Below are 21,827 nucleotides of genomic sequence, written 5' to 3'. Positions count from 1 at the left end.
TACCAGCAATAGGACAAAAAAAATTATGTAATTATTAACACCATTAACAGCAGAAAAATTAAAAGGGCCACATAAACATAAAAGCACTACATTTTGTTTTACAAAGAGGATAAAAATTTCATGCGCCTTACTTTTTTCAATAGATTATTTTTAGAGCAATTACAGGTTCACAGCAAAACTGAGCAGAAAGCAGAGTGCAGTTCCCATGTACTGCACAGTCGCCCTCCATTATCAATATCTGGCACCAAAGTTCAACATTCAAACCGGGCATAGTGGCGCATACCTGTAATCCCAGCGGCTTGGGAGCCTGAGGCAGGAGGATCACAAGTTCAAAGGCAGCCTCAGCAACTTAGTGGGACCCTGAACAACTCAGCAAGACCCTGTCTCTAAATAAAATATAAAAAAGGGTTGGGGATGTGCCTCAGTGGTTAAGCAACCATAGATTCAATCCCCAGTAGAAAAAAAAAGTACAACATTCATTACAATTGATAAACTCATAGTGATAGTGCTGGGGTTGTGGCTCAGTGGTAGAGTGCTCGCCTAGCATGCATGAGGCACTGGATTCAATCCTCAGCACCACATAAAAACAAAGTAAACATATTATGTCCACCTAAAACTAAAGAATAAATACTAAAAAAAAAATCACACTGGTATATCATAACACCCAAAGTTCACAGTGTACATTAAGGATCCTTCTTGGTGGTTCACACACTATGGGTTTGGATAAATGTACAATGACATGTATCTACCATTAGCATCATTAAAAAAGCCTCTCTATTCTACCTATTCATCTCTCCCATACCCTCAACTTTTTAAGCTTTGAGAACAGCTTAGATACAAAAGATCATTTCACATGTCAATTTTATATTATGATCAGAGTGGTGATTAAAAAGAAAAAGAGATGATGCGGTGGGGAGAAGACAGGAGAACAGAAGTGAGATAAAAGGAATTCAAGGGGCCTGGGGGTGTAGTTTAGTGGTAGAACACTTCACTTGCCTAGCACATGTGGGGTCCTGGGTTCAATCCTTGGCACCACCAAAAAAAAAAAAAGAGAGAGAAAGAAGAATGAACTCAAGGATGTGTTTGCTGATAGGGAAAAAAAAGTACGCAGTGCAGAGGAGGAAAGAGATCCTGCTCACAAAGATTATTCACCATAATCTAATTGCCTTAAATGTCAGAGGCAAGACCTTCCATTTCAAAGCTCCGAATTTGTCAGTATTTCACCCATCCCTCTGTTTTTAAATTGACAAGAAGTCTAAAGATTATTTTAAATTGAAAAAAGATACAACACGTTCAAAATCAGGATATTATGACCATAATAAATTCTTGCAATAATCATACATACAGCCTATTAATTAGTTTTACTTGAAATCTAAGTCTCTCTAGTGATTAATTTTCCTAATAGCAGTTAAGGTGATTCTAGTTATCTACAATCTGAAACACACCCACACACAAGAAAGATGGGAGGGCTGGGGTTGTGGCTCAGAGGTAGCGTGCTCCCCTACCATGCGTGAGGCACCGGGTTTGATCCTCAGCACCACATAAAAATAAAATAAAGATATTGTGTCCACCTGTAACTAAAAAATAAATATTAAAAAAAAGATAGATGGGAGCTATTTTATCTTTCAGAAAACTCAGGTGTTTCTACCTCTCAAAAATTATAAAGGGGGGCTGGGGTTGTGGCTCAGTGGTAGAGCACTTGCATCTCATGCATAGAGCACTGGGTTGGATCCTCAACACTACATAAATAAATAAAATAAAGGCACTGTGTCCGTCTACAACTAAAAAAAAATTAAAAATTATGAAGGGGCTGGTGATGTAGCTCTGCGGCAGACTATTTGCCTAGCATGCACTAAGCCCTGGGTTCAAGCCCTAGTATTGAAAAAAAATATAAAGATAATAGAAAACAGTATGTAAATATATGTAAATTTGCAGGGATATTATACACACACATATAGTGGGGGAATGTGTTTGTGAGTGTATATACATATACTTATATCCTTTAAAACTTCACTTTATAAAAAACACATTAAAGCCAAAATTCATGGGCTGGGTTGGAGCTCAGTGGTAGAGCACTTGCCTAGCATATGTGACACACTGGGCTCGATCCTCAGCATCACATAAAAATAAATAAAATAAAGGTCTTAAAAAATACAATAACATTATAAAAAAAGACCAAAGTGTAGGGAATATTTAATCATATTGAAATGAAATGGACATAGGAACTGAAGTCTAATTTGATTTAACAGACAGAATTTGAGCTGTACAAAGCAATGGGTAAGGAGTTTCAGAATTATAGTAGAAATTATCTTAATAATAACAGCTAAGCACTATACAGATAGTATTTGTCCTGTGTGTGCTTTATAAATATAGCAACCCTGAAAGGTTAAGTATGTTTTACTTTTTCAGCTTCTAAAAATAATTATATTCAACGTAAAATAAATAATGTTTTTAAAACAGAAAATACAAAGTAAGAATAAAGTGTATTAATAACCTCACCATCCAAAGGCATGCAATCTTAATATTATATACATACACACATATGCATTATGAAAACATATACCATACTCCCTTTGAGACTGTTTTCTCTGCTAAAATAGTAATGCTAATAGCTGTACGTATTCAGGCTTCTTCTATCCCAGGCATTGTTTTAAGTGCTTTAATGCTTGATTTTATTCAATCCTTACAACCCTGTGAGGTCAGTACTATCATTATCTTAATTTTACAGAAGAAGAAACTAACACATGGAGTGATTAGGTAACTAAATTCACATAGATCACATATGCATTATTCTACAAAACAGGTTCATACTTTGTATACTGTTTCATAACCTGAACTTTTCCCCATATCAATAATATATAGAGAGGTCATATTAATGACTGCATGGTTTTCTGGTATATGGATACATATTTATTTGCCCAGCCTCTCATTTTGTAATATATATCTAGCTGTCAATGGACCTTCATTTTATTTATATGTATGCAGTGTTGAGAATGGAACCTAGTGCCTCACACATGCTAGGCAATTGCTCTACCACTAAGCCACAACCCCAGCCCAGCCCCTCCCTTTTCAACATTTAGATTAAGTTTTTTTTTTTTTCTTTTACTATTATAAACAACTCTGCAAGCCTGTGTGGTGAGGCACACCTGTAATCCCAGCAGCTCAGGAGGCTGAAGCAAGAGGATGACAAGTTCAAAGCCAGCCTCAGCAACTTAGCAAGGCCCTAAGCAACTTGGTGAAACCCTGCCTCTAAAAAATTATTTTAAAAAGTCTGGGGAAGTGACTCAATGGTTAAGACCCCCTGTGTTCAATCCTCAGTACCAATAAATAAATAAATAAATAGGAGTATGGATGTGACTCAGAGGTTAAGTGCCCCTGCGTTCAATGCCTTGTACTAAAAAAATAAATAAAAATTAAACAAGTCTGCAAGGTCAATCAAAGGCAGTGTTGTTATTTTCCTATTGCAAATAAGCATAAGGATGTCCCAAAAACTTAAACAGCCTGCCCAAGGTAACACAAATTGTCAGTGGAATTGGTAGGCCCTTCTGACACTCTGACTACTAAGCAATAGGTTTCCTGCCAGCCCTTTAAGGCATTTACATTCTAATGAAAGAGAGAAGCTGTCAACACTACAACTATGAGTCAGAATGAAATCAATTCTCTCTAAAACCAAAGAACTAGCAAGATCGACTGAAAAATGCTCCCATAGCCCACCCTGCCCCACCCCACCCCCACCAAAGATATATCCCTATCCTAATGTCTGGAACCTGAAAATATTACCTTATGGCAAAAGGGTCTTTATAGCAGTGATTCAGAAACATGAAATAAGGAGATCATCCTAGATTATCAGTGTGGGCCCTAAATGCTCTTACAAGTGTCCTTCTGATTATAAGAAAGAAGTAGAGGAAGATTTGAAACAGGTCAAAGAGAAGACAACGTGACTCAATAGATACAGACTGAAGTGTCACCACCACAAGCCAAGGAATGCTTTGGAAGAGCTACCAAAGCTGAGAGAGTCAAGGAATGGATCCTAAGGAAATGTGGCCCAGTGATTCTGATTTGTGGCTTCTAGTCTCTGGAATTATGAGAGAATAAATTTGTTGTTTTAAGTTACCCACTTTATGGCAATATGTGAGGGCAGTTTCGGGAAATCAATATGACAAGTAGTAGATTATAAGCCTGAAGAAGCAGCAATTCACCCCAAATGAGTTGGTTATGGGAAAAATGGCCATTTGACCTAAGCCCTACAGGACAGAGAGGACTACCTTTAACAGGTATTAGGTTTGAGATATGAGTTATCCCCCCAAAACCTCTACTAATGCAGGAATAGTCAAAAGACCTGCTTGAGTTGCTCTAAAACTTATCTGAACTCTGCCAAATATTAACCCCAACAAAGTGCAATCCTCAATTAAACTGAGCTTCAGGAACTTCTTTTGTTCCTCATATAAAAGGTTTCACTTTTGGAAGGTCTACTAAGCCAAAGGCCACTCTTTCCCTTTTAAATCCAGCAGAAAAATAACAAAGCGATATAAAATGGCTCTGTAGTTATATCTTTTCTTAAACTCTTCTTTCTGATTCTGGAATTCCACAGATAGAACCTCCTCCTCTTTCAGTTGGAATTAGATCCAAAGTCAGAACATCTTAAGGAACAGCCCTGGCAGATGTGCAGTTCCATGATATTCCCTTGCCACTCAGTCCACTGGATTTCCAGAAAAGGCACCCAGCCACACTAACTCAGGCCTTTGGAATTTTCCATCCTTGGCTAAAGTAAAGGTTAAAAAAAATAAACACAGTGATGGCTCTGTCCCATGGTGAACAGTTTTTAGTCAAATAGAAGAAAGAGGGAAAGAAGAGGTGAGAAAAAGTTGACAAGGGATGATGTTTCCTGTGCATGGTGGAAAGAAGAAGCAGAGGAGCTGGCAATGGAAACCAGACACACAGAAGATTTGCCTAGAAGGTGGCAGTACAGAGAGGTTTACACCAGGAACATGAGTTGAGGAAAATCAGAATGAGGCAAGAGGGCTGAGGGTGTAGCTCCAGGGTAGAACACCTACCCAGTAGGCAAAGTCCCTGGCATCACAAAAACAAGAAGGGGGAAAAGCAGTTATGGTAGTAGAAAATAGAAAGGGGGAGAAAGTGGGTTAAAAGGGAGAATTAATAAAAGGAGGCCAGCCCCAGTGGGGGTTCACAAATGATCAGAGAGGCAGCCTCCATTTGCTACTATTCCTGTCAAGCAGGCTTTGCTGCTTTGAGAAATACAGGTCTGGAATAGGCATGAGATGCTGCCCCCGTCTTCCACCCTGACAGTGCTTAGGATGGAGGAAAGGAGGGCAGGCAGGCCTGGAACCCTAGTCCCTCCATCCTTGGTTCCCAAAAGAAATCTGTCCTCTATAAGCATCTAGTGGTCACACGTCTCTGACCTCTAACTCATTTAAGCTGGAGAATTTGGTCCAAACTATCATATTACAGTGGAGAACTGTATACAATTGCTTTCTAAATTCCTTACCTGACTGATCTGGGTTCTTGAATTATGTAGGTTGACAGCATGCTCTGCCTCCAGGCCTGAATAAAGGTCTACTCAACCCTTTGCTACTGGGCAAAACCATTCTACTTACCTAGAACAATGGCTGAAAGGTTTCATTTCTTCCTGACTGAGTCTAAAAATATACTGCTACCCTTATTAAATATTGTTAATATTTTAATCTGTTGTCTCGGTCTATTGTCATCAAGAAAAAAAAATCCTTCAGTTCTCTCAGATTAAACCCTTGTTTTACCTTCTCTCAATACCCCCACCACCTTGTCCTAAGTAGATTTAATCCATTAAAAAGAAACCAGTGGAAATAGATTCTCTGTTTCTGTTCAATTCCAGCAACAGCTCTCAAAGCATTTCCCTTGGGATTTTAGCACAAACCCAAATGAAAATGTCTATCGTTTTCCTCAGCCAAGGCAGCCATCTTTCACAGCTCAGCATACCTTTCTCTTTCTCTCTGTCCAACTCATCACTGTCTAGTTCCCTGTGTTATACATCATAGTCCCAGAAGTTCCAGAGGCTTCTAAGGAATCATTATATCAGTGAGCTGATAAATGAGCTTCATCATTTATCATTTGTGATAAAGCTAACTGATATAATGATACAACCATGGAATTCAGTTGAGGGCCAGTAAAAAGGGAGAAAATCAAAATCATCAAAGCAAAATAATATAAGTCAGGTTGAAGGGAAAGAACTCATAATTTTAAGAAAATGAACATCCATTTCTAAAGATGATTTCAATAGGACTACAGTTAGTACCCTTTCATGTTTAAAAATTAGTAATCACTCTAATCTACATGGGTTAGAAAAAAACAATGTAATCCACTGAAAATATCTGAATTTTTAACTTGAATTAGCTTATAAGGAGAATTAGAACTATTAACCTACTGAGGGGGGAGGGGGAATAGAATATGAGAAAGTGAAAATAGTTAATGTATATTTTGTCTCTACAGATTTTGAAACAATATCTAAGAGTTTCCCCAACCTCTTATATTAATGATTTTCAATGCATTACAGCCAGGTCTGTTACCCAAGGGCCTGTAAAAAGATAGGTTAGGCCCAGGAGAAATACAGTCATAGCCAATTAGAATTGATATAAAAATAGAAAATGCAATCCACATCTATGATCGAGTGTTTCTTCAAAGCAGTAAGGCTCTGTGCCATCAGAGCATCATGGATATTATACTGGCCAGCAATGAGGAGGGCTGGTGCAAATGTGATCAGTCAGGAAGCTTTTGTGGCATGCCTCTCTAGGATGGCAGGGACTAGATTTAGTGAAGAAAGGAAATTTCCATTTATCTCTCAATTGAAATTACCATGAAGCCCAAAGAAACTTGGAAAGATTTTCAGGTCTTTCCTTCTGTTTTCTCCATCAATGTGTTTTAGAAACCTATCTCTGGGAAAAGGTCCTGTGATTACCTTGAAAATGCAGTGCCCCATCTAACTTGACCTTCAGGCAGGATAAAGATTCTCTTACTTAGGACACATGAGAGGCATCTTAAGACTTTTCAGCCAGAGTTATTGTCTGCGATGTGAAACCATCCCTTCTCTTTTAACACCCCACCCTCCATATGCACATCACCCCTACCTCTTTATTTTGTTCTTTAGCTGAGGATGGAAAATTCCATAGGCCTGAACTGGCTAGGTGCCTGCTAAGTGTCTGGCCAGCTTATATCCTGAAACACCTCAAGTCTGAGAGCAGTGCCCACTACCAGAACTCCAGATGGAGGGAGTCCTCTGTGGGGAAAAAATTTAATTACGAATAATTTAAGAAAACATCCGAATTGAAATTGCAGACTACAAACCTGTATTGCTTTCTTTCAGCCCAAATTCTCAAAAGGGATTGTACTTCCTCATTGGAATTTTGTGAAGACTTCTGCACCTGGCTCACAGTTGGCCGTTCTGTTAGATCTCTGCTCCTCCTCCATCATAAGGTCAGAAACCCAGCTGGGAATCCATCTGACCCCAGAATCCCATCACTCCTCAACTTCTAGCAATGACTCATTTGGTATGCAGAACACTGATTCCCCCAAATTGGCCACATATCAATCCCTGGAATCAGGGAGTATGTCACTTCACATGGCAAAGGGGACTTCACATATGTGATTAAATTAAGGATTTGGGGATGGGGAGATTATTCTAAATTATCTCATAAGTGGCTGGGAATGTAACTCTATGGTAGACCACTTGCCTAGCATGCATGAGACCCTGGATTCTATTCCTAGCACTGAAAATAAAATGATGTCTAGTTTGGGCTGGGGCTACAACTCAGTGGTAGAGTACTTGCCTAGCATATATGAGGCCCTGCATTCAATCCTCAGCACTGCAAACAAAATAAAACAAAGAAAATCAAATAATAAAATAACAAAATGAAACAAGTGTTCTCACAAGTGAACAAAGGAGGCATTACAGTCAGAGACTAAAGAGAAGGTGTGAAGATGGAAGCAGAGTCAGATTGAAATGATGTGAGAAAGACTGAAGCAGCTATTGCTAGCTTGAGGATGGAAGAAGGGGCTGTGATGCAGGAAGCCTCTACAAAGTAGAAAAGGAGGCAAGGTAAAGAATTTTCTTCTACAGCTCCTGGAGGGAATGCAACTTTGCAAAACCTTGACTGTAGCCCAGTGAAACCCATTTCAGATTTCTGACCTCTGGAACTATGAAAAAATATATAAATAAATCTGTGTTCTTTTAAGACACTAAATTTGTGGCAATTTGCTATAGCAGCCATGGGAAACTGATACAATACAGTCCAACCCTCAGCAGGGCCACTGACTGGGCCCCCTCTGAGTTCTTTAAGTATTCACTCCCTCAGTCTACAATTCCACTGGGCTTTAGCACAAGCTGTTATATCATCATGGTAAGGGTAGGGCACCCCTCCTCAGGAAGACCAGCAATAAAACCAGGACTTACATGTGGAGGAGCTGGGCAAGTAGCCAGAAAACCAAAAGATGGGTTTAACTATTGATAGACTAGGGGATCAAGACAGGTTTCTGGGGGTACAGCTCAGTAGTAGAGTGCCTGCTTAGTATGCTCAAGGCCCTAGGAGGAAGGGATGGGGGAAGAGATGGAAAAGGAGAAGGAGGACAGGGACATATGAAACAATGACACAAAGGGGACAATGAATAAGACCAAAATCCAGTGACTGGAAACAAATTTTAAAGATAGTGTATAACCAGCAACCAATACAATTTGAGGCCAAGAACCTGGGCTGCAAATGTGAGAAGCCCCTGATGTCTCTGAGCCCAAGGCAGAGCTGAGCAGGCAGTGGATGGAGTGACTCCAGCTACAAGTAGACAGGAGGGAGGCAGGGAGAGAGAGAATGAGACTGCTGGGCTTGTTATTACAGAATTGAAGTGTGAAGCCTCATAGAATTCTTCTCTGGCTCTCCTGGAGAGAATTCTGCCAGGTTGTTTGGAAGGGACAGACAGAGGCCAATTTCCTCTGCAAGCAGTCATGCCGGTCACTAGTAGTGAAGCAGCAAGTCTCCCCAGGGTCAAGTTAGCAGGGAGAACCTTCTTTGCTTCACAAGCAATAGAGCATGTCATAAACACTCTATGGGGCACAAATGAGAACTACTGGTCCCTGTGAGCTTTTAAATAATGATTTAGTTCAATTTATGCAACAGTTTTCTTAAGAGAATTCTTGAACTTAAGTTATTTCTTGGTGGTAAGGTAGGCACCTTAGAAGGTAACATGCCCTTCTAGAGGTCTCTAGGAAACCATTTAATGCACTGAAGCATTAGGAACTTGTTAACCTATGAAAATAAACTGGTTGTGCCAATAGCACTCTTCCATTCACACCGTGAACACTGTGAGAACAAGCGCTGCAAGGCACAAAGATGGCCACTTCTCAAGTGGGAAACTAAACTATAATACAAATGCACAGAAAGAAACATATATGGTGTTATTTTTGGACCACGCTAACCCACTTGAAAAAAAAAAACAGTTCCATGAAAATGATCCCAGGTACCTCTGCACAGCCAGTGTTGTGGAGGTTTTTTTTTTTTTTTTTTCCATATAGTTATTCAAACAGCAAATAAAGAAAGAATGGTCAATTGCTAGCAGTTTTCAAAATCCTTAGGCTTGCTTTGGGAAGGAAAATTCTTACAACAATTTTGCCCACATTTCTCAGAAACAGCCCCACCCCTCTTTCGTTTTGGTCCTACTTTCTATTTTCCCACTAAAGAGACCTAAGTTTGTTTAGAAATAAACATTATTTCCCATACAACATCACTGAAACCACACAAGAGGTGCTTCCCCCGCCTGATTCCTTATGGAACCTGGCTTACACACTAGTACTTCTTACTCTGAAGGAATAGAGAAACCTGGAGTTCATTACCTGTTCTGTCATTTAGCAAATACAGATGACTTATGGCCTGCCTCACTAAAAACCAGGCCTCTGTTTCCCCACTTAGAGAAGGAGGGTGATGACAATGTGGTATGTATTCAACAGAGACCTGTAGACATATGAGATCATAGACATCACAGCATTGTTAATGCTTCTTAAGATGGGGGCTATAAAAACACAAGGTCTTGTCATCATTTAAAAAACATCTCATAGAAATGAATTCCCCAGCCTTTGACACACTTCACCAAGACACTTCAAATAAAGATATTCTGTCTTAGAGAGTTGGAAGAACACTTGACTTCTTAGTTAAATCTCACACAGTAAAATACTTCTAGTCATTAGGGAAAGCCGTGTGATGGGAAAGCTGAATATCAGAATATCTTCAAACACTTCTTGGCAGCTTGAAACATAGACATAAGCTGTCAAGAAAGGCAAAAACATGGGCTGGGCGGATAACTCAGTGGTAGAGCACTTGCCTAGCATGTGTGAGGTCCTGGGTTCAATACCCAGCACTACAAGAAAAAAAAAAAAAAAGAAAGGCAAGAACACATAACTTCCCATGAAAAACTCCATAGGCAATAAAAATAAAGTGGAGAAAAATTGGAGGAAATCATTAATAGCAAATTTGCGCATGATTATGCAAAGTTGTGCATAGACAATAGAGAAACCATGTGTAGATGGAACAGTTGGCATGTTTTCCACAGCAGTGACTCTGCCAGGAACCTGTACACGATTCTTAACAGAACTTATCCTGCTATCACAAAACCATAATAGCTGAATATAAAAGGACATTAAGGGGTGAAGTCCAGTGATAGGGGATGTGCTTGGCATATATGAGTTCCTGGGTTCAATCCTTGGTTCCACAAATAAATAAATATATAAAAAGATATTCATTTCTTAGGAGTCCTTTAAGCTTTCAATTTTTTCACTAAAATACATTATTTCCAAAATAGGGTTTGCTTTTTTTGTTGTTGTTGTTTTATTTTGTTTTTTGTGGTCCTGGGGATTGAACCCAGGGACACTCAACCACTGAGCCACATCCCCAGCCTTTTTTTGTATTTTATTTAGATAAAAGTCTCACTGAGTTGTTTAGGGCCTTGCTAAATTGTTGAGGCTGGCTCTGAACTTGCAATCCTCCTGCCTCAGCCTCCCAAGTCGCTGGCATTACAGTCATGAGCCACCACACCCAGCTCCAAAATAGATTTTTAAAGGCATTTGAATTTCAATATCCGTTTGATTTTAAAAGTGAGGATAAATGAGTGAAAGGGATATCAGTTAAGTTTGAAAGGGAAAGGAAAGATTGGCAAATCTGTTTTTTCACATGGAGCCCAATTCTCTTCTATTCATTCCTTCACACACACCACAGACAGAAAGGTGAATGCTTCTGCCAACGAGTACACATATAGGTTCCCCAGGCTGGATAACCTTCCCCAAAGTATAGCAGGGAATGCTCTCCCCACTCAGTCCTGCCAGTCACTCATCAGACTGGTCTGGAGGTAGAGCCCTAGCTCACACCTGCAACACTTTTGAATATGAGTAAATCAGATTAGAAACGAATATTACCAAGAACCTAATGAAGAGGGGTCTGCCAGTTAATTCTTCCAGGAAGGGTCCAAATCTTGGCTTAGCCATGTAGTTCACCCCTTTGAAGCATGATTTGGAGCAAGGAAATAAGGAAGCAAGGGTTCCTTCTCCCTTGTTCCAGTTTACTTTTGTAAAATGACTTGAAACACAGAAGGCTTCCCCTGCCCACCATAAAGCCTAGGTATGGTAATGCTTACCATTGTGCCAAACCCTACCCTAAGTGCTTCTAAATGCAAGGACTCTTTTAGGTCTTTCAATAAGGCCAGGAGGAGGTTACCAAGAAGGTTAAATATCTGACCCAGTATCACCCAGCTGGTAAGTGGTTGAGTTGAACTTTGAACCTGGGCAGCATGCTTCTGAAACACATGCTCTTAACCACTCTACCCTAAGAAGCATGAGCTGACAGGCAACAGCAGCTGAGACTGTTCATTTCCCCCTCTCCAGTTACTGCTCTGGGAGCCTCCAGGGTGAGTCCCTACAAGGAATCAAAAGGCATCTGGTTCTAGGCTGATATAAATGACAGACTGATGTTACCCACAAACTCCTCTGTACTCCTGACAAAAGTTAAGACAAATCAAGAGATCTAAATGCCAAGGAAAAATGTATCCTAAAAGTACCCTTAAGATTCACAGAATGGCTGGGGATGTGGCTCAAGCGGTAGTGCGCTCGCCTGGCATGCGTGCGGCCCGGGTTCGATCCTCAGCACCACATACAAACAAAGATGTTGTGTCCGCCTATAACTAAAAAATAAATATTAAAAAAATTCTCTCCCTCTCTCTCTCACTCTCTCTTTTAAAAAAGTGATTTACAGAAAAGAGAAACTGCTCAAGCTCCTTCTCCCTCACCATGGTTTCCCATGGTGGTGGTATTATTATTATTTTTTTTATATTGGTACTGGGGATTAAAACCAGGGGTGCTTAAGCACTGAGCCACATCTCCAGCCCTTTTAAAAAATATAAATAAATTTCAACATGCCTTTCCAACAATTTTATATTTAGGAGAAACCAAAATCAGGTAGGCAAATTATTCCTTTGAACTGCAACATTTTCTTAAGCATTAAGTAACGGAATGCCATGGTGAGTTACACATGTACGCTCTGTATGACTATCTCAGCATGTCAGATGTTATCTTTAATTCTTCCCATTCCCATAGAGGGGGCAGGGGACTCTGTAGTCAAATCAATGTGGAAAACACCATAGAGGATAACAATTGTTCATTAATAAAGGCCTGCCTTGTTAAAATCAGGAAGGATCAAAGTCTTGAAAAATGTTAGGGATCAGAAAGAAAGAAAAGAAAGGAAGGAAGGAAGGGGGAAGAGAGGAGAAACAGAAAGAGAAAAGAGAAGAAAAAGGGGGAGAGAAAGAGAAGAGAGGAGAGAGATACACAAAGAAAGAAAGACAGAAAGGGTAAGCAGGGGTGGTGGGGGCAGCCATAGGGATGATGTAACAATCGAACAGAAGATAGAACCACTAGCATCCTATCTGGTTTCTATCTTGTCTATTTTAGTTATTTGCATGTATGTAATCTTCTTTTCTGGCTTGTGAGTCCCTTAAGGGCAGGAACTATTCTATTAGCCTCCCTGGGCACCTGGAGGAGGCTGTTCAGCCCCTCATCTCCATGCAATTGCTGCTCAGACCCAGGGAGCTGGATCTGCTCTGGTACGGTAAGGGTGTGGACTAACTTCCCATCACCATTCTAACTGGAAGTCTGGGGCTGGCTTCCAGATTATTCCTCCACGCCCTGCCTCCCATTTCCTAATCACCCCCAAAGGTGCAAGCCTCTTCAATTGACTTATCTCTCCTGCAATCTCCTCTGGGTCTGTGTAGCCCTGGCCCTTCCCTGGCTCTTCCACCCTTTCCTGATTCCACTTGGAACACTTTCTTCTTTGCCCTCAAGAACCCCAGCCTTATGCCAAAACACAACCCTACATGCTCAGCCTTCCCCTAGAATGTTCTCTCTGCTGCCTTGTTTAAGGAAAACCTGGCTTTTAACAACTCTCTTGAATAGACGTTGCTCATTTTCGTTCCCCCTCCCCTATCACCACACACATTTTTCCTCTTGTTCACCCAAGCTAAGAAACCTCAAAATCATTTTGACTCCACCTCCGCTTCCTCTGTCTTCATTCCCCTTTTTCTCCAGGTCTTCTCCTCCCCCTTCAAGAATCACCAAATTCTGTTGATTTTATCACTGAAATGTCTCTCACATTTTCTCCCTTATCTCCATTCTCAATGCCTCAATTAAAGCCTTTGTTATCTTTCTCCTGAACTATATGTTTAAGTAGTTTCCTGACCTCCAGGCTCTTCTCCTAACACTGAGAACATCCCACACATCGTTGCCCTGATTTTTCCCACAATACACATACTGAGTACCTACTATATTCTAGGCACCATGTGAAGCACTGAAATAGAGAATAGATAGCCCCTAACTTCCTGGCTTATATCCAAAATGGGTAAGAAACATTCTGTGGTAGGCCCTTCTAGAATACTGCAGTTTTTTTCACCAACTCTCTCACTCTTTTTACCCTTTACATTTACACATCAAACACTTTTCATATTACCTTCCCTATTCCTCACAAGAACTCAAGGGAGGTACTACCATATATGCCCGTTTCACAGATGAAGGAAAAATAAGGTTACTTGCCTCACTTCACAATGCAAGTAGGTGGCAGAGGTCAGATTCAACACCAGGCCCAACTCTTGAGCTGGTACTCTGCCTCTCACATTTGAAGTAGGACACAAAAAACTTGAAAAAGAGCCCAAACGGAATGATCATGATATGAAGAACCTTGAAACCAAGTCATGTGAGGAATGAAAATAAAGAGATGAAAGCTCTTTGGCTTTGGGAAGGGTTAATTTTTAAATGACATGGTGGCTGTCCCAAATATTTAAAGGGTTGTCATGTGAAAGAGGAAGCAAACATTCTATGTGTTTCCAAACAGCAGAGTTAGGCCCAGCCCGTAGTGGAACTTACAGAGAGTAAATTTTAGCTCATGAGCATTTTCAAACATAGCACTTTAACTGGCAGGAAGTGTTTAAGGAGAAGCTAAATAATCACTATCAGAGATATGTCTAGGGTACATTCCTGCCTTGAGAGGAAGAGTGGTCTATATCAGTGTTTCTGTGCACATTACAATACCTGGGTGGTTTTAAAGAATACAAATGCCTGGCCCCATCCCTGACTCAGCGAAACAGAATCTTGGGGCATGGGGACCTTTATTGCAATAATCAAGAACAAGGAAGTAAGTCTGTAAGATGGTTCACTTCAATCCTCAAAAGAAATAAGAATGGCCAATCAACATATGAAAAACTGTTTACCTTCAAGACTAGTCAAAGACATGCAAATTAAAAAACAAATATACTATTTATGTCCTATCTGAGTGCTAAGATATGGGCTGGGGATATAGTTCGGTGGCAAAGTGCTTGTCTAGCATGTGTGAGGCCCTGGGTTCAATCCCCTGCACTGCAGTAAAGGAAGGAAGGAAGAGGAAGGAAGGAATTACTAACCAGTGTTGGCAAAGGAGAGTGAAAATGAATACCCTCATATTCTGTCAGTAAAAGAGTAGTACACTGGAACAACTTTCTGGAGAGCAATTTAACAGTACATTTAAGAGTGTGAGTGTTTGTTTTGCTAGGAACAGAATTCGGGGCTTTGTGCATACATGCCAAGGCAGGCGCTCTACCACTGAGCTACATACATGCCCAGCCCTAAAAGGATTTTTTCTTCTTTTTTTTTTGCGTAGTAGGGGTTGAATCCAGGGGCATTGAAACAGAGAGCTATATCCCCAGCCCTTTATACTTCTGAGACAGGGTCTTGCTGAGTTGCCCAGGCTGACCTCAAACTTGTACTCCTCCCGCCTCAGCCTCTCCTAAATCAATGGTGTTACAGGCATGTATCACTATACCTGGCCTGAAGAGAAAAAAATTTTTTTGAGAAATTTTTAATATCAGAAATTCATGCTGGGCATGGTGGTGCAAACCTGTAATCCCAATGGCTTGGGAGGCTGAAGCAGGTGGATTGGAAGTTCAAAACAGCCTCAGAAACTTAGCAAGACCTGGTCTCAAAACAAAAACACATAAATTAAAAACACTGGGTGGGGGGCTGGGTTTGTGGCTCAGCAGTATAGCACTCGCCTAGCACGTGTGAGGTGCTGGGTTCAATTCTCAGCACCACATAAAAATAAGTAAATAAAATAAAAGTATTGTAAAAAAAAATAAATAAAATAAAATAAAGGTATTGTGTCCAAATATATATATATATATATATAAAACAACTGGGGATGTGACTCAGTGGTTAAGCCTCCTGAGTTCAATTCCTGGTACCAAAAAAAAGAAAGAAAAAAAAATCATATAGTCTCTGAACAGGCAATTCCATTGATAGAAATTTATCCTAAGAAGACAATCTAGCAAGGTTTTTGTTTTTGTTTTTCTTGGCAGTGTTGGGGATTGAACCCAGGGTTTATGTGCATACAAGGCAAGCACTCCACCAACTGAGCTATACCTCCAGCCCAATCTAGTAAGTTTTAAATGCCTTCTTAAAGATGTTCACTCAGTGTTTAGAGCAGCACTGTACAAGAGAACGTTCTGCAATGATGGAAATGCTCCATACCTGCACTATCCAATATGGTAGCCACACATAGAGCACTTGGACTGCAGCAAGTATGATTTAGGAACTGATTTTAATTAATTTAAATTTAAATAATAGTCATATGTTTCCAATAGCTAAGGTATTGGACAGCTCACATTCAGCAAAAAATTAGAGACTATCTAATATACAACAATAAAGGGTGACTGATCTATGGTATACCCATGATGGATTTCTTGACAGTGTTGCTAAACATTATTATGTAAATTTATATTTACTAACATGAAAAATGTTTATAAGATATTAATAGGCTGGGGCTGGGGTTGTGGCTCAGTAGTAGAGCGCTCGCCTACCATGCATGAGGCACTGGGTTTGATCCTCAGCACCACATAAATGTAAAATAAAGATATTGTGTCCACCTAAAACTAAAAAAAAAATTTAAAAAGATATTAATAGGTGAAAAACTGATTTAAGTTCTGTACATTTGTTTCAGTTTATATATTTTCATATGTATACAGACTCATGAAATATATACACTAGAACATTAACAGTTCCTTCTGATTAATGAGATAGGGATGATTTAGTCTTTTGTTTTTTGAATTTTTCTAAAATAAATATGCATTTGGTATGTGAAAAAGCAATAAAAAATTTATGGGGTGGGGATGTGGCTCAAGTGGTAGTGCGCTCGCCTAGCCTGCATGAGGCACTGGGTTCGATTCTCAGCACCATATAAAAATAAAATAAAGATATTGTGTCCACCTAAAACTAAAAAATAAATATTTTTTAAAAAAAATTAAAGTTGTACTGGTGATAAAAATAGGAAAACACTCAATCCAAAGAATCTTTTCATATGCTAGTCTAAGAAAATAAATTCTTCTATTTGGTGTTTAAGTATAAAGGTTCAGCAAGAAGGCCCCTGAGCTGGGCGTGGTGGTGCATGCCTGTAATCCCAAGTGACTGGGGAGGCTAAGACAGTAGGATTGCAAGTTCAAAGCCAGCCCCAATTTAGCAAGGCCCTACCAACGAGGGAGATCCAGTCTTGAATTAAAACATTAAAAAAAGGGGGGCTGGGGATGTGGCTCAAGTGGTAGCACGCTCGTCTGGCATGCGTGTGGCCCGGGTTCGATCCTCAGCACCACATACCAACAAAGATGTTGTGTCTGCCAATAACTAAAAATAAATAAATAAATAAATAAATAAATAAATATGTTTTTTAAAAAAAGGGCTGGGCATGTGGCTAAGTGGTTAAGCGCCCCTGGGTTCAATCCTCCATACCAAAAAAAAAAAAAAAAAAAAAAAAAGTCTCATTTCACAGCAAACTGCACAGGTCCTTTGGACAGATCCTTCTGGCAGTGGCTAGCTCCAGGCCCTTCTAACCTAGAGAAGCCAACAAAAGGAGTAATGAGACAAAATGTTATGTTTGGTTGCCAACACTTAATTTTCCTCATAAGTCTCTGGACTGGAAAGGCTTGGTCAAGAAGCCCATGTTGATCTGGGGGTGTGGGGGGAGCTCAGCAGTAAAGCATGCACAGAAGGCTCTGGGTTCAATCACCAGCACTGCAAAAAAATTTAAAAACCGTCCAAGTTGAGACTGACTTTATTCCACAATATATGTTCTCACCACCTTACAAATGAGGCTGTGGGTTTTGTCCTATATTAAGTACTTTCCACAAATCCTCCTGGGAAGTGGGATCATGGGAGCTGCTGCATTTTCAATGCTTCCCGGAATTCAAAAATAATAAGCGTTCTGTGCAAGGTAGTTGTGAGTGGCGGGTGGGAGTCAGTCAACAGCTGCAGACCCTTTTCAGCCATTCTGTTCTGAAGAGCTTCTCTCAAGAATGAAATCTGGCTGATGCTGGTCAGGGACTGATGCTTACAGCTACCCTGCCTCAAGGGGCTACAACTGGTAACATCTAGCAATTCTTTCCTGATCCTTTGGTGCAGAAGGAATTGAGGGTAAACTGCCACAGCCACTATTTAAACACCTACTAGGTGACTTTCCCAGGCTGACAGGAGGCTCCTCTTAAAAGCATCTAGAATACAACAGGTTTATCAAATGTCTTTGTTCCCCTTGAGGCACAAACAACTATATCCTGAATTATAACAAGAGCACCATTACAACTCTGCATTTTAAACAGGTATACATGCAAACACTTCTCAATTAACACTTGCAGGTTATAATGTTCTTTCCCAAGCCCCTCGAGAAATGGCGATTCTGTAATTATCTCTTTCCCTGGATTAAAACTGACCTTCATAAAAATGCTGAATTTACAGGAAAATGAAGCAGCAAAACAGCCTCTCCTTTCTGTGTGCTTCATTATGTGGTTAATAGATTCGTGAAAGTACTAATAACTGAATGAGGGTTTGAATACACAACAACATGCTATATATAGCCTGGGCCTAGTCCTTATAAATTTTTCGAACAGTGAACAAAACTGAATGATGTTGGTTAGCAACATGCCAACAAGAGTGTAACTGTAAAAAAAAAAAAAAAAAATCTACACCGGAAATACTGTATATTTGTGCAGCTTGGTGGGTTTTCCAGTTCTAACAAGAGAGATACACCAGAGGAAAGCTTGACCTGCTGTGCTAATGACTCGGGACTCACATTGAAATTCTAACATTAGTATCTTGGGTTTATAGCAGCAAGTGTAAATCTTACCTCAGCTGTCCCTTAATAAACACTTGGGGCTTAAATCAGAAAAGAGCCAGAAGTTAGCAAGGCAGCTGCAACATGGTCGCCTTGCTCTCCAGCCACCCTTGCCTTTATGAACTTTGGTTAAGGGCTCTTTGTGTCAGAAAAGCAGGGAGAGAGTTGGAGAAGGGACAGAGAGGAAGAGACAGAGTCATTTAGGAGTGTACACTCCATTTCAGGCTGTTTCCTTATTTTTCCTTAATTGACTGCACTGCTTTCAAATAGCATTCACAGTGGTGCTAGGAAGAACCTAAAATTGATTCTTGGGCATAATCTGTGTGTCTGCTTGACAAACACACACACCCCACATTGGAACTAATGAAAATAAATGAAGAAAATGCCATCCTCATTCCCTTGCAAATACAGGATATCTAGCTAGCATTGTGACTTGCACCTAGTAGGGGCTCAATGAATATTTACATTCATAGAATCTGTTCTCCCCACTCCCCAAATCTCACTGTGGGTCACATATAAAGTAATGCATAAATGTCATTCCTCTGTATGGTCTGGTATAAATGTTAAAAAAAATCAGTGGACTTGGTCCCAAGTTAGCTAGGCTGATGAGGAAACATGGCCACTGGCAATAGCTTCAAGAAGAGTGTCCTCTCATTAACAGTTTTTCCAGTGGTTAAAAAGGAGCACAGCACCTGTGCTGCACAAAATTCTTTTTAAAAACTAAAAATCTGGGAAAGAATGTTAACTTTTTGCCGCTGAAGATGGCAGGTCAAACATTGGTCATTTCCCAGGGGAGGTTTGTGGTGTCCCATTTATCCTTTTGAGACCACAGTTGCCCACTCCACAGTTCCCTTCACATGATGTGGCTAGGCACCCCTGCTCAGAGAAGGTTTTCTTTCTTTCTGAATTTAGGAAAGCATTCCCTATGCTAGGCAGATTGAATCACTTGTTAATAATCACCAAAGATGAGAGCAATGGTATAAATGCCCCGCACACAGCTTGTCTTCTTCTCAAAACTGGCTGTGATGACAAGCTAGGTTTGGATCTGACCTCAACAGGTCCTCACTGCAAAATCTGAGTGAAGTACACAATAAGACAAATCCATTAAAACAACATTAAAGGTCTGGGTTTAGCTTCACTAAACAGCAGGATTAAACTTTCAAGGGTCCAGCCACGATAAAGAGATTTCTTTAAAGTCACTTGGCTTTGCACAGTTGTAGCTATTAGGGATCAGATTTTTATCTCAAAGGTACATATTTTGCCTTTGATCCTCCTCCAGAACTCCCACTAATGTCAACTTTCTCCACTGTTGGGATCAGGCCCCTGGCCTCCCTTTAATGTTGGTTTTATTGCTGATTCTACAAGATCAACAGAGAAATTACAAGGAAAAGCTGTGAAGTTCCCTTCCCGCGACAACTTGTGTTAAAAAAAAAACAAAAACCCTCCTAAATGGTGAAATTTAAACACAGCAAAGGACATACTAAGATTGAGAGATTAGAGACAAAAACAAGCAAACAAAAAACCCAAAATAACAAAAACAAAGTAACAAAACACAGGCTAATTAACCAGTCCGATTGCTTATTTTAGGGTTTGTTCGCTAGTCCAGGAAATTGCCCACGAGTGTCTTGAAAACAGGAGAAAGTGCCCCTTAGCACCTTCGGCTTGCCTCCGGAGTCAAACAATCCGGATGAGGCTGAGGGTGCGCTGGGAGGGCTCCCAGGGGGTCAGCGCGTTCTCCAATCCCCATCCCCCAGCCCTGCTGCCTAGAAAACACCTCCAGCCCATAGCGGTAGGTCTGACACCAGGTCCTACATCCTTGGACTGGCACACTCCGATTTCCTCTAAAACCGTGTCCCCTTGCCTCTGTAGCGCTCGCGGGTCTCAGGAGACACCCTCAAGCAGCGGAGATGGAGCCCGCGCCCACTCGCCCACCGAACCCCGTTGTTTTCAAATCACTCTCTCCGTGGCGGCAGCACCCCTTCAACACCCATCACCACCCTCTCTCCCTCAGTAGCAGGAGGAAGTCGTTCTGCTTCCTCTGTTCTCACCGCCAGTCACAGCTTGGGCGCCCGGGGCTTTTTGGGTGGGGTTCTTTTTTTGTGTGTACACACGGTGTGCGTGTGCGCGCGAGAGAGTGTATGTGCAAGAGGCTCATCGCATCCTTCCGCCTCAGCTGCCTCAGGTGCTCTCTAGAGGATTTCGGGATCTCACCGTGGCCCTCCCTCGTCCTCAGCTCTTTGTGCCGGGTGCAGGGCAGCGCGAGCGGTCTCCAGTTCATAACCCAGGCCCCAACCCAAGCTGGAAGCCCGCGCTTCCCCCGCAACCGTCCAAGCCGGGCTTTGCCCGTCCGCTTCCATCCCGGCGCAAGCCTCAGCCGCGCAGGGCAGTTCGAGCGCTGTCAGCAGGCGCCAGGGACTCGGACCCCAGCAAGCGGCAGCCGGTGGGAAAACTTACTGGCGCGGAAAAAGAGCTCTCAGCGCACCCGGCTGCCGCCGCAGCGTCCGTCCTACCCCGGGCCCCGCGCGCAGGAAGCACAGCGTGGCTCCCAAAAGGAGCGCGTCGCCCGGGACGCCCAGTCCCTCGGTTACTCACCAGCACCACGGAGCCCCGCACGGCCTCCGACACGCTCTGCCGGAGCTCAGCCGCTGTGCCGGGCTTGCTGAGCCGCTTGGTGAATTTGCGCACTTCGGCCATGGCAGAGGCGGCGGGCAAGTCTCCGCGGGCGTACTCACTGCCCTGGGCCAGGGCGGCCGCGGGGGCTGCTGCTCCCTGTGTTTACACGCCGGCCGGCCACCTCTTAGCTTGGTGGCAGCGCGGCTCCCTCAGCTCCTCCCTCCCACCCGCTGCTCCTCCCTCGTTCCCTCCTTCTCTTCTTTTCTCGCTCGCTTGGCTCTCTCACTGTCCTGCCCCGCGGCGGCGGCAGCTCCCTCCCCTCGAGAGCTTGGGCTCCGCTCGCCAGCAGCCTAAGAAGGAGGGTGTGTCTGGCGGGGAAGGGTGTGTGGAGGGGGAGGGAGTCCTAGAGGTGGGGGCGAGGGTCACGAGGGAAGCGGGGGGGAAGTGGCAACCACTCGGGCTCCGCCCGCAGCTGAGGTTGCTGGTGCAGCCGCATCCGGGAGGCGAGATGAGACTGCTTCT

General features: G+C 41.9%; 1 protein-coding gene across 3 annotated transcripts in view; it reads right to left on the bottom strand.

Annotated features, from left to right (window-relative positions):
- The window catches only part of Dock11 (dedicator of cytokinesis 11), a 186,108-nt gene extending 164,583 nt beyond the window's left edge, over window positions 1-21,525 (bottom strand). For 2 of the 3 annotated variants that reach the window (XM_046420908.2, XM_046420910.2), the window contains exon 1: window positions 21,285-21,524. In XM_046420908.2, coding sequence (XP_046276864.1) covers window positions 21,285-21,386 — 102 coding nt within the window. In that variant the 5' untranslated portion in view covers window positions 21,387-21,524. Of the gene's footprint in view, window positions 1-21,284 lie in introns of all 3 variants that reach the window. The other variant, XM_046420911.2, reaches the window with a different exon arrangement.
- Between the last annotated feature and the right edge of the window lie 302 nt (window positions 21,526-21,827).

Source organism: Marmota monax, unplaced genomic scaffold, assembly GCF_021218885.2.
Source record: "Marmota monax isolate L192 unplaced genomic scaffold, Marmota_monax_Labrador192_F-V1.1 WCK01_AAM20220418_F8-fsc00155, whole genome shotgun sequence".
NCBI lineage: Eukaryota > Metazoa > Chordata > Mammalia > Rodentia > Sciuridae > Marmota > Marmota monax.
Note: the sequence above shows the minus strand (reverse complement) of the source record. Positions and strands in the feature narration are given on the sequence as shown.